This window comes from Oncorhynchus tshawytscha, linkage group LG33 (assembly GCF_018296145.1).
Source record: "Oncorhynchus tshawytscha isolate Ot180627B linkage group LG33, Otsh_v2.0, whole genome shotgun sequence".
Taxonomy (NCBI): domain Eukaryota; kingdom Metazoa; phylum Chordata; class Actinopteri; order Salmoniformes; family Salmonidae; genus Oncorhynchus; species Oncorhynchus tshawytscha.
In genome coordinates this window covers 28953358-28968048 of record NC_056461.1, presented here as the reverse complement: position 1 = coordinate 28968048, position 14691 = coordinate 28953358, and the positions used below count along the sequence as shown (strand labels likewise).

Here is a 14691-nt window from a genome sequence, read left to right as displayed (position 1 = left end):
ACTCTTGAGCTCTGTTAGAGGGACCATTGTGTTCTTGGTCACAAACTTTTTCCATTTAAGAATGATGGAGGCCACTGTGTTCATGGAGACCTTCAACGCTGCAGAAATCTTTTGCAACCCTTCCTCAGATCTGTGCCTTGACATAACCCTTTCTCTGAGCTCGACGGACAATTCTTTGTCCTCGTGGCTTGGTTTTTTTCTGACATGCACTGTCACAGTGGGGCCTTATATAGACAGCTGTGTGCCAATCCAATTCATGTTCAATCAATTGAATTTACCACAGGTGGACTCCAATCAAGGATAATCAATGGAAACAGGATGCACCTGAGCTCAATTTTGAGTCTCATGGCAAAGGGTCTGAATACTTATGTAAATAAGGTATTTCTGTTTGTTTTTTAAAATACATTTGCTAAAATGTCTACAAACATGTTTTTGCTTTTCATTGTATGTAGATTGATGAGGATGTTTTTTTATTTCATCCATTTTAGAATAAGGCTGTAAAGTAACAATGTGGAAAAAGGGAAGGGGTCTGAATCATTTCCGAATGCACTGTTTATCGTCAAATATCTCTATGTAATTGTATCCCCCCCCCATCACCAGTCACTAGTCTCAACCTTAAGAAAATAACATAATGAGTGTAGATTGGATTTGCTATCCATCTTCTGCCAAATGTGTGTGTGTTCTTTCTTTCCATACAGGGATGTCTTGGCTCTCTGTAAACAGTGAACAGTCGCTTTTTTGCCTGAATAAGGCAGTGTTGTTGCTCCCCTTCTTCCCTTGTATTTAACCCTTTCACTTCCTTTCCAATTATTTGTATATAGGGCTCTCTAAACAACTCTTCACTCACCCGCTGAGTTGATTAAGAGCTTTTTGTCAAAATGGTGTCATTACAAAGACATGGTACTTTCTCTAGTTATGCCTCTTAAAGTTTTTGCATGACATAAGAGTCAATTGAGGAGAAGAGTTTTGAAGGAAGTAGTGAGGGCGGAGAGGACCGACAGTCCCATGATTCATTCTGTTCTTCCTCCTCCTCCATCCTGGTCCAACTCTGAGGCAGGGAGTGTGGTGTTAAAGGGCTGAGCACTCTCCTGTGCAAGTCTGCGGAAGAGGAGAAAGTGGGACAGGGGTACTGAACTGAACATCACGGTAAAACTGAAGTCTCCATCCCCTGTCGCAAACAGCTGCTGCGTTGTCCCCCAAGACACAGACAGAACCCACAAAACAGGTAGGTGTGTGACTATCACTCTGACTCTCCTGTTGTCTCAATTCCTATAAAAGCTTTTAGCTTCCTCTATATGAATTGATGTTACCCTTCATGTACTGTATGTTTAGTTACTGTGTGTGTAGTAATATCAGTCTGTCTGTCATCTGTCTTTCTATCCATCTATTGTCCTCTGTGCAAATTTCATGGATGATTGGTGTTACAATGTGCGAAGCTAGATTACTATATTTGTACATGTTTTATACTGTTTGTGTGCTGGTCTAGGCTGGTTGCAGAGAGAAATAAGGGCACTTCAGCGTTAACACAAACAGTTCTCTAGAGCAGCATGGTTTATGTCAGTTTAGACCCACTCACTGTTTATATTCAGATTACTGGACAGACTACAAGTCGAACAGATGGTGTTATGCGTTTACATTATGAGACGCTGCTATCTGCACATCACTGGGTGTTGAAACTTAAATCGAGAGTTTAGGACTATAAGGTTCCATTTGCAAAAAGATGATTCTTAGATAATTGTCTTTTAAATTTCCGAACCCTAATTGGTATGAATGGTGTCAGCAATTTGTTTTGTATCTAGTATTCTTTTGACCTTAATATAAATTGTGGTATTTCTAGTGCTATAGAGGTAGAGAGCCTTGAACAGAACAAGGCTACATCAATAACTTGATTTAGACAAAAGTGCAGATAGAACCTTATAGTCCCAAGCGCTCTAAATGTCAATGCTGCCTAACCCTGTTAGCTTTATGGACGTAATTATATAACTAGCTTAAATTAATGATGGTGTGTACTTATAATGATTCATGTAGACAGGGCTAGTCCTCTCAACTCCACACACCAAAAACATTATTTTATCTCTAGCACGCAAATACTGTACACACACACACACTTTATCCTCAACCTCTGACCACTTGTCTTGCTCTGTCAGTCTGCCTTTCTTCAGATGTCCCTCTGGTTCAGGGAAAAGAGAGAGATGGTTGAAGATGATCATATGTTTAATGTAGGCCTATGTGCAGGTAACTGCCAAAATAAATGAAACCCCAACATAGTGTCTTAATGGGGCATCAACAGGACGTTGGGTCTTGGCATAGATTCTACAAGTGTCTGGAGTGATGCGACACCAATTCTCCATCATTTGGTGTTTTGTTGGTGGTGGAGGAAAATGCTGTCTCAGGCACCGCTCCAGAATCTCCCATAAATGTTCAATAGTGAAGGTGCATAAAGACGGCGACCCCCATGTACTTACCACAAATGCCTCGTTTGCTAAATTCTACGTATGGTACATTGTCCTCCGTTACTCTTCTTTTGTATCGGCATTAACACAGTATACATGATCCCAATTCTAGTTCAATGACTGCGGCAATTAGACAAAACTAAAAAGTTGTTTGTGCTGATTTACTGGCACGTTGGACCATGTTGCGCGCCGTAGTTTAAGAACTCTGTGGGTAGTGCTAATAACAATGACGTCATATTTGAATTCTTCCACCTTTATGCACCTTCACCATTGGGTTAAGATCTGGTGAACGAGACACACACACTTTAAACCCCCTATGCACACTTGAGACCCCTCTTCAAATTCACTGAGATCTCTTCAAGCCATGGTAGCTAAAATAATGGGCAACTGGGCATTTTTATACATGTTGTTGCTTAGGGAATTAATGTTATTTATAATACGGGTTACATGGAGAAAATTGGACCTCTTTGAAATGAAAGTGGATGGCCCTCCCTTCAGCAAAGTATACTTTACCTAAACCCTCCCTGAACCCTTCACTATACCCAAAAATATAATTACAACAAAGTGGATAGCAGAGAACATGTCTACCATTTACCCTCACTTCTTGGACAGACCAGAGCCTTAGATATGCAGTTATAGAAACTGTTCTTTGTCCTGTCAGCATTACATGGCAACTCGAATTTGCCTACTTTCAGCACAATGAGCTTCCATTTCTGATTGATTGTGCCGTGGCTGCTGCTTCAAGTTTCAGCACAACAATGTTACTCAAATCTGGTTTATTGTGAGGTCAATAACTCTGATAAATACATCATGGGAAAGAAACATATTGTTTTTAATAAATTAAATTACAGTAGTAGCAAGCTATCAAAGTTGACCTCTGGTCCTCTTTATCTTCACGCTCTCCTTCTCAAACTGAACAGAACACAGGCTATAGGCTAGTCCGTGCGTAAGATAAAGCATTTTTGGACTAGGCCTAATCCAAAACTATTTACAGAAGGAACCTTTGACTCTCCTCCTGAACTCCCACTGTAGGACTACACAGCAAAGCTATTGGTTAGGCAGTACACTAAAATGTTTTTGATCAGCAAGATCACAGAGCAGGCCGGGGCTCAGGGTTGGAATTTCCCTTGCAGTGTGCAATGCAGCCTAGATATATTTACACCATCCCTGCAGCTATCTTAGAAATATAACTTTGCTCTGTGCTTCTCTGAGCATGCACTTTATAGGCTATGGATAATTTGATTGAGACCACGCTAAATAGCCTATAGGCACACTTGATATAGCCCCAGCTGAGAATCAGAGATGAGGGGTGGCATCGGGCACACATCGATATATAGGCTAATAAGCAACTAATTATAAAACACTGAGAAATATTGAAATTTCATCCATTACAAATTACATGACCCTCCCCTGGACTAGATACAAAAAATGACTAAAACCTCCCCTTGACTGAAATTGAAAAAGCATGACCCTCCCCCATTTTCCTTCAGATACCCATTATGTAAATGTTGATCTGTCCCTTAATTAACTCAGGAACCACATCTGCGTGGAAGCACCAGCTTACAATATATTTCGTATCCCTCATTTAGTCAAGTGTTTCCTTTATTTTGGCAGTTACCTGTTTGTCTGCTAGCTATGCAACTGCTTGCCATGGATCCATCAACGACATATAATATTAAAATGCATGTCAATCTCTCCTTGCTCAAAGTAGAGGCGAGATTGCCTTCATCACTACTTGTATTTGTGAGAACTATTGATATGTTGAATGCACCGAGCTGTCTGTTCAAACTACTAGCACGCAGATCAGACACCATGCACACCCCACAAGACATGCCACCAGTATCTTCACAGTCCCCAGGTCAAAAACACACTATGGGAGGTGCACAGTACTACATAGAGCCATGACTACATGGAACTCTATTCCACATCAAGTAACTTGTGAAAGTGGTCAAATCTGATAAAAATACACCTTGGGGAACAGCAGGGACTGTGAAGGGTCACAGGCTCAGACACATGCATACACACCCACATGTACACATGGATGTTGTGTTGTAGATATGTGGTAGTAGAGTAGTGGCCTGAGGGCACACACTTAATGTGTTGTGAAATCTGTTTTGAAATGTAATAGTTTTAAATAATGTATATAACTGCCTTCATTTTGCTGGACCCCAGGAAGATGTCCTTGGCAGCAACTAATGGGGATCCATAATACATACAAATTCAAACTAATGATGTTATTTGTTCTGGCTCTTTGGATATTTGTGTAGGAGTTCTTGCCATTGGAGCCCCCTTATCTCTGTTCTTTACCTTATTTAGAAGTCCCATACAGTACGTTGGACATGGAGGCGGGACCTGATGAGGGAGTGGCGGGGGCTGTGTTTGCAAACGAGACCTCCGAGACGAACCCCAGTGACACACCGTCAGGCATACTGAACAGTCAGCAGTTATCTGCTATTGAGGATGAAGAAGTCCTGAATAAACTGGTGAGGCAGTAGTAGTGCATACTTCACATAAACTGTTTCCATTATCTTGTCCAATTACTTTTTTGTCGACGTTTATAAAATAGATGTGACAATTGCCTGCTAGGGTATGTTTCCATTTATCTTGGGTTGATAAAAACAGCTGGACGTAATGACATTACACACACACACACACACACACACACACACACACACACACACACACACACAGAGACATATATATACAGTGGGGAGAACAAGTATTTGATACACTGCCGATTTTGCAGCTTTTCCTACTTACAAAGCATGTAGAGGTCTGTATTTTTTTTAAATCATAGGTACACTTCAACTGTGAGAGACGGAATCTAAAACAAAAATCCAGAAAATCACATTGTATGATTTTTAAGTAATTAATTTGCATTTTATTACATGACATAAGTATTTGATACATCAGAAAAGCAGAACTTAATATTTTGGTACAGAAACATTTGTTTGCAATTATAGAGATCATACGTTTCCTGTCGTTCTTGACCAGGTTTGCACACACTGCAGCAGGGATTTTGGCCCACTCCTCCATACAGACCTTCTCTAGATCCTTCAGGTTTCGGGGCTGTCGCTGGGCAATACGGACTTTCAGCTCCCTCCAAAGATTTTCTATTGGGTTCAGGTCTGGAGACTGGCTAGGCCGCTCCAGGACCTTGAGATGCTTCTTACGGAGCCACTCCTTAGTTGCCCTGGCTGTGTGTTTCGGGTCGTTGTCATGCTGGAAGACCCAGCCACGACCCATCTTCAATGCTCTTACTGAGGGAAGGGGGGGAAGATCTTGCGATACATGGCCCCATCCATCCTCCCCTCAATACGGTGCAGTCGTCCTGTCCGCTTTGCAGAAAAGCTTTCCCAAAGAATGATGTTTCTACCTCCATGCTTCACAGTTGGGATGGTGTTCTTGGGGTTGTACTCATCCTTCTTCTTCCTCCAAACATGGCGAGTGGAGTTTAGACCAAAAAGCTCTATTTTTGTCTCATCAGACCACATGACCTTCTCCCATTCCTCCTCTGGATCCAGATGGTCATTGGCAAACTTCAGACAGGCCTGGACATGCGTTGGCTTGAGCAGGGGGACCTTGCGTGCGCTGCAGGATTTTAATGCATGACGGCGTAGTATGTTAGTTTTCTTTGAGACTGTGGTCCCAGCTCTCTTCAGGTCATTGACCAGGTCCTGCCGTGTAGTTCTGGGCTGATCCTTCACCTTCATCATGATCATTGATGCCCCACGAGGTGAGATCTTGCATGGAGCCCCAGACCGAGGGTGATTGACCGTCATCTTGAACTTCTTTCATTTTCTAATAATTGCGCCAACAGTTGTTGCCTTCTCACCAAGCTGCTTGCCTATTGTCATGTAGCCCATCCCAGCCTTGTGCAGGTCTACAATTTTATCCCTGATGTCCTTACACAGCTCTCTGGTCTTGGCCATTGTGGAGAGGTTGGAGTCTGTTTGATTGAGTGTGTGGACAGGTGTCTTTTATACAGGTAATGAGTGGAGAACAGGAGGGCTTCTTAAAGAAAAACTAACAGGTCTGTGAGAGCCGGAATTCTTACTGGTTGGTAGGTGATCAAATACTTATGTCATGCAATAAAATGCAAATGAATTACTTAAAAATCATACAATGTGATTTTCTGGATTTTTGTTTTAGATTCAGTCTCTTACAGTTGAAGTGTACCTATGATTAAAAAAATTACAGACCTCTACATGCTTTGTAAGTAGGAAAACCTGCAAAATCGGCAGTGTATCAAATACTTGTTTTCCCCACTGTATATACAGTCATGGGCAACATTTTTGAGAATGACACAAATATGAATTTTCAAGTCTGCTGCCTCAGTTTGTATGATGGCAATTTGCATATACTCCAGAATGTTATGAAGAGTGATCAGATGAATTGCAATTAATTGCAAAGTCCCTCTTTGCCATACCAAATGAACTGAATCCCCAAAAAACATTTCCACTGCATTTCAGCCCTGCCACAAAAGGACCAGCTGACATCATGTCAGTGATTCTCTCGTTAACACAGGTGTGAGTGATGACGAGGACAAGGCTGGAGATCACTCTGTCATGCTGATTGAGTTTGAATAACAAACTGAAGCTTCAAAAGGAGGATGGTGCTTGGAATCATTGTTCTTCCTCTGTCAACCATGGTTACCTGCAAGGAAACACGTGCCGTCATCATTGCTTTGCACAAAAAGTGCTTCATAGACAAGGATATTGCTGCCAGTAAGATTGCACCTAAATCAACCATTTATCGGATCATCAAGAACTTCAAGGAGAGCGGTTCAATTGTTGTGAAGAAGGCTTCAGGGCGACCAAGATAGTTCAGCAAGTCCAGGACCGTCTTCTAAAGTTGATTCAGCTGCGGGATCGGGGCACCACCAGTACAGAGCTTGCTCAGGAATGGCAGCAGGCAGGTGTGAGTGCATCTACATGCACAGTGAAGCGAAGACTTTTGGAGGATGGCCTGGTGTCAAGAAGGGCAGCAAAGAAGCCACTTCTCCAGGAAAAACATCAGGGACAGACTAATATTCTGCAAAGGGTACAGGGATTGGACTGCTGAGGACTGGGGTAAAGTCATTCTCTCTGATGAATCCCCTTTCCAATTGTTTGGGGCATCCAGAAAAAAGCTTGTCCAGAGAAGACAAGGTGAGTGCTACCATCAGTCCTGTGTCATGCCAACAGTAAAGCATCCTGAGACCATTTATGTGTGGGGTTGCTTCTCAGCCAAGGGAGTGGGCTCACTCACAATTTTGCCTAAGAACACAGCCATGAATAAAGAATGGTATCAACACATCCTCCGAGAACTTCTCCCAACCATCCAGGAACAGTTTGGTGACAAACAATGCCTTTCCCAGCATGATGGAGTACCTTGCCATAAGGCAAAAGTGATAATTAAGTGGCTCGGGGAACAAAACATTGATATTTTGTGTCCATGGCCAGGAAACTCCCCAGACCTTAATCCCATTGTGAACTTGTGGTCAATCCTCAAGAGGCGGGTGGACAAACAAAAACCCACAAATTCTGACAAACTCCGAGCATTGATTATGCAAGAATGGGCTGCCATCAGTCAGGATGTGGCCCAGAAGTTAATTGACAGCATGCCAGGGTGGATTGCAGAAGTCTTGAAAAAGAACGGTCAACACTGCAAATATTGACTCTTTGCATCAACTTCATGTAATTGTCAATAAATTTAATTGTCAATTGTCAATAAATTTGACACTTATGAAATGCTTGTAATTATACTTCAGTATTCCATAGTAACATCTGACAAAAATATCTAAAGACACTGAAGCAGCAAACTTTGTGGAAATTAATATTTGTGTCATTCTCAAAACTTCTGGCCACGACTGTACACTACCGTTCAAAAGTTTGGGGTCACTTAGAAATGTCCTTGTTTTTGAAAGAAAAGCAAATTTTTTGTCCATTAAAATAACATCAAATTGATCAGAAATACAGTGTAAACATTGTTAATGTTGTAAATGACTATTGTACCTGGAAACGGCAGATTTTTTTAATGAAATATCTACATAGGCGTACAGAGGCCCATTATCAGCAACCATCACTCCTGTGTTCTGATGGCACATTGTGTTAGCTCATCCAAGTTTAGAATTTGAAAAGGCTAATTGATCATTAGAAAACCCTTTTACAATTATGTTAGCACAGCTGAAAACTGTTGTCCTGATTAAAGAAGCAATACAACTGGCCTTCTTTAGACTAGTTGAGTATCTGGAGCATCAGCATTTGTGGGTTCGATTACAGGCTCAAAATGGCCAGAAACAAAGGACTTTCTTCTGAAACTCGTCAGTCTATTCTTGTTCTGAGAAATTAAGGCTATTCCTTTCAAGAAATTGCCAAGAAACTGAAGATCTCGTACAATGCTGTGTACTACTCCCTTCACAGAACAGCGCAAACTGGCTCAACAAGTCCTCAACTGGCAGCTTCATTAAATAGTACCTGCAAAACACCAGTCTCAATGTCAACAGTGAAGAGGCGACCGTGAAGATGCTGACCGTGAAGAGGCAACAGTGAAGATGCTGACCTTTTTGTGTATTTGCAAAAATCTACAGTGTCTTATAAAAATGTAGTGGTTGAAGTGTTTCCATTACCCTTTTAGGAAAATTGCGAATTAATAAATTGGCGAAAGCCTGTGTGCCCTTCCACCTATCTGTTTTATGTCTCAGGTGGCCCGCGCAAGCCAACATGGATAGAATACAATCATTTACTAATATTTGCCATATTCTAATAATTATCATGTGCCAATGTATCGCCACGGTCCGTGCCATGGTGAGACTTGCACTCCTGTAGATCTGTAATAATTGGATGGTGAAACTTGCATCCAGCCAACCAGAAAAGCAAGGTGAAACAATTCAGGCATTCTTGAAAGTCAGGGCAATCCTTGTCCTGCAAAGAAGCATTATTTGTTTATAGTTGAAAAAAAAAAATTGCAAGCAGTAGGCATTTAGAATGAAATGTGGAGTGAAGGGTATAGTAAGGCCACATGATGACATCACGTGCTCTGCATACCTGCAAGAGTATTCGCCAATGATTTCCTATTCGGAAAAACACTGTTTCCATCAACATTTGTCGTAATAAAGAAAATCCACTGTAGGCTATCTTTAGATAATTTATCCTATATCTGCCATTTCCATGACATATTTTGTAGAGTAAAGCTGGGTCAATGACACCTGCCAATAGACAGCAGGTGACCTTTTTTTGTTGTTTCGCACACCAAGTAAGGAGTTTTTAGTATGGAGGTTAATGAGTGTCGAATTTGGTCGACAACCCCTTTTCGAATATTCAATTCAAAGGATTACAATAACGAGATGTATCCTCCAATCCAAAGAAAGGTGAGAGATAGACAGCCTGCCATGCCGCTTTGTACACAACGACTCCCATTGTTAGGGCGGTGAGACATGTGTCTTGTCAGTATTTCCATAAACTTTGCTATAAATCTCGCCAGCTTGTAGTCCTAAAAATGGAAATGATTGACCTCTAGTTCGTTCAGCCATTCCGATGGGCAAAATGAATGGAGAAAGGATAGGCTTATGAGATCTTATACGTTTTGATCTACGAGATGATACGGTATCAGTCAGTTAACATGACCTTTATGAATTAGGAAGCCTGTATGTGCGTTATGGGTTTTTTAATGACATAAATGCTTCAAAATTCACAAAAAGTGACATTAGCTGATGTAATTGTATAAGATCTCCTATGCCTTGGTTTACCACAGACCTTATTTTCTGCATTTATCCAAAAACCCTACAAAAACCATGCTGAAGAGGAAGGAAACCGCTTAGGGATTTCACCATGAGGCCAATAGTGACTTTAAAACAGAGTTTAATGGCTGGGAGAGGAGAAAACTGAGGATGGGTCAACAACATTGTAGTTACTCCACAATACTAACATAATTGACAGGGTTAAAAGAAGGAAGCCTGTACAAAATATAAATATTCCAAAACATGTATCCTGTTTACTAAAGTAACACAGTGAAATATTTGGCAAAGCAATTCACTTTTTGTCCTGAATACAAAGTGGTATGTTTGGGGCAAATCCAATACAACACATTACTGAGTACCACTCTCCATATTTCAAGCATAATGGTGGCTGCATCATGCTATGGGTATGTTTGTAATTATTAAGGACTGGGGAGTTTTTCAGGATAAAAAAGAAACAAAGCTAATCACAGACAAAATCCTACAGGAAGACCTTGTTCAGTCTGCTTTCCAATAGACACTGGGAGATGAATTCACCTTTCAGCAGGACAATAAACTAAAACACAATCAATCATATTTCAATCAAATTTATTTATATTTACATCAGCCTATGTCACAAGGTGCTATACAGAAACCCAGCCTACAATCCCAAACAGCAAGCAATGCAGATGTAGAGGCATGGTGGCTAGGAACAACTCTCTAGAAAGGCCAGAACCTAGGAAGAAACCTAGAGAGGAACCAGGCTATGAGGGGTGGCCAGTCCTCTTCTGGCTGTGCCGGGTGGAGATTATAACAGTACATGGCCAAGATGTTCAAGCGTTCATAGATGACCAACAGGGTCAAATAATAATAATAATAATAATAATAATAATAAGCGGTTGTAGAGGGTGCAACAGGTCAGTACCTCAGGAGTAAATGTCAGTTGGCTTTTCATAGCCGAGCATTCAGAGTTATTCAAGGCTAAATCTACATTGGAGTTGCTTACCAAGCAGACAGTAAATGTTCCTGAGTGGCTCAGTTACAGTTTTGACCTAAATCTACTTGGAAATATATTGCAAGACCTGAAAATGGTTGTCTAGCAATGACCAACAGCCAATTTGACAGAGCTTGAAGAATTGTTTTAATAATAATGGCCAAATGTTGCACAATCCAGATGTGGAAAGCTCTTAAAGACTTATACAGAAAGACTCCCAGCTGTAATCGCTGGCAAAGGTGATTCTAAAAAGTATTGACTCAGGGGTGTGAATACTTATGTAAATAAGATATTTCTGTATTTATTTTCAATAAATTTGCTAACATTTTTAAAAACAACAATATTGAGGTACTGTATGTAGATGGGTGAGAAAATATATTTAATAATTTAGAATCCAGGCTATAACACAACAAACCATGGTGGAGTTATTGCCTACAAAAGACGCCATTACTATTGAGTTTGGCCTTGGTCTCCTCATCTTTTGGTTTCTACATGGGTTTATCTCTGACAGTTGGATAAAGCTGTGGATTTTGATGAAAGGCGAATGATCCGCGCTGCATTGAGGGACTTGCTCAAGAAGAAGAGAGGTAAGATCAGAGAGCTTCAACGTGAAATGTGACAGGATTGCATCTCTGCTATCACTCCTGACAACCCCTTTGAATGTCTACTCGCTGACCTACTTCCAATTTTAATACTACAATTCTCTTTTTCTCCCTCTACTACTCTCTAAAGAGAAGCGAGAGAAAGAGCGGGGGTCCAGGCAAGATGACCTGAGGCAGCAGGCTTTGAGTAAAGCAGGCACAGGACGGATGGGAATGAACAGAGGCCAGACCAGCAACCACCAGCAAAGATCCCACAGTTAGTATCATATCCCTGCGAAGGACACAACACACACATATTTTTACATTTTAGTCATTTGGTAGATGCTCTTAACTAGAGCGAATTACAGTTAGTGCATTCATCTGAAGATAGATAGGTGGGATAACCACATCACATATCAGGCATAGAAAGTAAAGTTTTTCCTCAATAAAGTAGCTATCAGTAGAGGCAGACCAAGTGCTGGTTCTCTCTCTCTCTCTCTCTCGCTCTCTCTCTCTCGCTCTCTCTCGCTCTCACACTCTCTATCTCTCTCCAAGCTTTCAAATCAAAGTGGGATTGTGAGAGATGACCTGCTTCCCTACTCAAAATCACTACATGCCCCCTTCTGTTTCTCTCCAGTGCACAGCCAACTCTCTGCATCAACCACCAACTCCTTCACTAAAACAACTGGCAGGTGAGTCATTGAGCTAACAGCCAGCCATGCTTCACGTGTGATTGATCAAATTCTGCATGTCTAAGTTGTGATACTAGGAGTGTGTTAAATAACGTGTTTATCCTCTCTCCCCAGCATGGCCAACCCAGCTATGGCACCAGCCCATCAGTGTTCCCCTGTCGTTGCAGAACCCAACATGAAAAATGTCAAGCAGATGTTACTGGATTGGTGCAGGGCCAAAACCGAACCATATGAGGTAAGCATTTGAGGACTCACTTTCTTATATCTACATGAATATGTTCTTGTTTTATACCCACAGTGTCCCCAGCATACCAATAACCTTACTTCACTTGATCAATGTCTTTGTAAATCCACTTCCTCTCCTCTCTCTCTTTGGTGTTCCCTTTTATGTCCCCTCCTCCCTTACCATGTGCAGGGGGTGGACATCCGCAACTTCTCCTCCAGTTGGAGTGATGGCATAGCATTCTGTGCACTGGTGCACAGGTTCTTCCCAGATGCATTTGAGTACTCCATACTCAACCCCAACGCACGCAAAGACAACTTTGAGCTGGCCTTCAGCACTGCAGAGTGAGTTTCCTATGTATTTATTCTAAACAAACATTGAAACACACACACACACACACACACACACACACACACACACACACACACCCTCAGCCACAGAAAGAAAACCTACTCTGACAAAATGCACTTTCTACTCATAGATGCACAAGAAGGCCCCAAGGGCTGTGCAGTGATCGATTGAACTTGACAAAAATACCTTCTCTCAGGAAGAGAAAAAAAAATCTGTATTGTCCACTAGCTCAGCTGCCAGTGGATCCTGCCTGGGGACAATGATTGTGATTGCTCAGGCATGTGTCTCTCTCCTCTCCTCTCTCTTGGCTGTAGAAGGCTGGCAGATTGCCCCCCTCTGCTGGACGTTGAAGACTTGCTGCGGATGCGTGAGCCTGACTGGAAGTGTGTGTACACATACATCCAGGAGTTCTACCGATGCCTGGTGGAGAAAGGCCTAGTTAAAACCAAAAAGAAACTCTAGAGACGGATGTTTCACAATATGGGGATGGGGAGGGCATATAAGAGTTTGTAGTTTGCTGCAGTGCCTTTTAAGCACATAGCTGGGATTTTGTATTAACTGTGTGTATCTTTGTATTGGTTTGTGTGTATTAGCTGACACTTTCTGTTTATGTGTTGAGAGGACAGCTGGCACGTAGGATCAGTACATTCCACTGAGATTACACATCTGATATAATTTCAGTCAGAGCCATGGAGAATCTGGGAATGGCTTTTTATGGTGCTGCTGTGCCCTGACTACAATGCCTTTTTGTGGGTAGGCTATGTATGGGTTAAAGATACATGAGGTCAAATGTAATGTGAATGGTGTGGTTTGATTTGTGAACATGTATTTTGTTCTGATCACATTATAGAGTACTACTACATTTATATTACGGGGAACCCACACCATTTTCAGCCTGAATGAGGATTGTTGCCAAGTCATTACTGTATTTGGTCACTATTTAAAAATGGAAAATATCCCTGAAGTCTACTCCATCAAAGTTTAGACCCAAAGGCATCTTGGTCCAGGGCAAATAAAATGCAGTGACTGGCTCGCAGTAACACTGACTTATTATTGGCTGAGCTACTCAGGACCACCATGTGCTCAGAGACAGACTATAATCATACTATATAAACACAGAGTTGCCATACCTTGTCCTGCATTTGTATTTTCATCTTGAATGGTTTGGACGTTTTTCCCTCCACTATTGATAGTGCACTATGTTAGTCACATAGCCTACATCATGTAGCCTAAATGCATACAGTTTGGAAGCGATTCTTCAAAATATTGGCACTCTACTCTAGCTCACCAGACTGTGAAGGCTAATGTATATCAGTGAATAACAGTTAAATAAACAAACCAAGCCTACTCATCCAATAGAGTGCACTGTATGTGTGTCAATTTGGACTGATAAATAGACAATAAAATAACATAACATAGCTTGCACCTCTGACAAGGTGGGGTGTCTTCTTCTTGCCCATGTGCATGATTGACAGATGGTCACATCATCAATCGATCAATCAATCAAATGCATGTATAAAGCCCTTTTTACATCAGCTGTGTCACAAAGTGCTATACAGAAACCGAGCCTAAAACCATTAATAGCAAGAAATGCAGATGTAGAAGCATTGTGGCTAGGAAAACTCCCTAGAAAGGCAGGAACCTAGGAAGAAACCTAGAGAGGAACCAGGCTCTGAGGGGTGGCCAGTCCTCTTCTGGCTG

The 14691-nt window shown here is 41.6% G+C and overlaps 1 protein-coding gene across 3 annotated transcripts; it reads left to right on the top strand.

The window, feature by feature from the left end:
* Positions 1-946: 946 nt before the first annotated feature.
* LOC112231097 (smoothelin) lies at positions 947-14119 on the top strand. Of its 3 annotated transcripts, none has more exons than XM_042311112.1 (8): positions 948-1229; positions 4770-4936; positions 11655-11730; positions 11876-12001; positions 12362-12416; positions 12531-12651; positions 12832-12983; positions 13305-14119. In XM_042311112.1, the coding sequence occupies exons 2-8, from the start codon at positions 4793-4795 to the stop codon at positions 13450-13452; spliced, it is 822 nt and encodes a 273-aa protein (XP_042167046.1). In that variant the 5' UTR covers positions 948-1229; positions 4770-4792; the 3' UTR covers positions 13453-14119. The 3 variants fall into 3 exon arrangements, with proteins under 3 accessions (XP_024253406.1, XP_042167046.1, XP_024253405.1); XM_024397637.2 differs by having other exon boundaries at positions 955-1225; XM_024397638.2 differs by lacking the exon at positions 11876-12001 and having other exon boundaries at positions 947-1225.
* Positions 14120-14691: the final 572 nt, after the last annotated feature.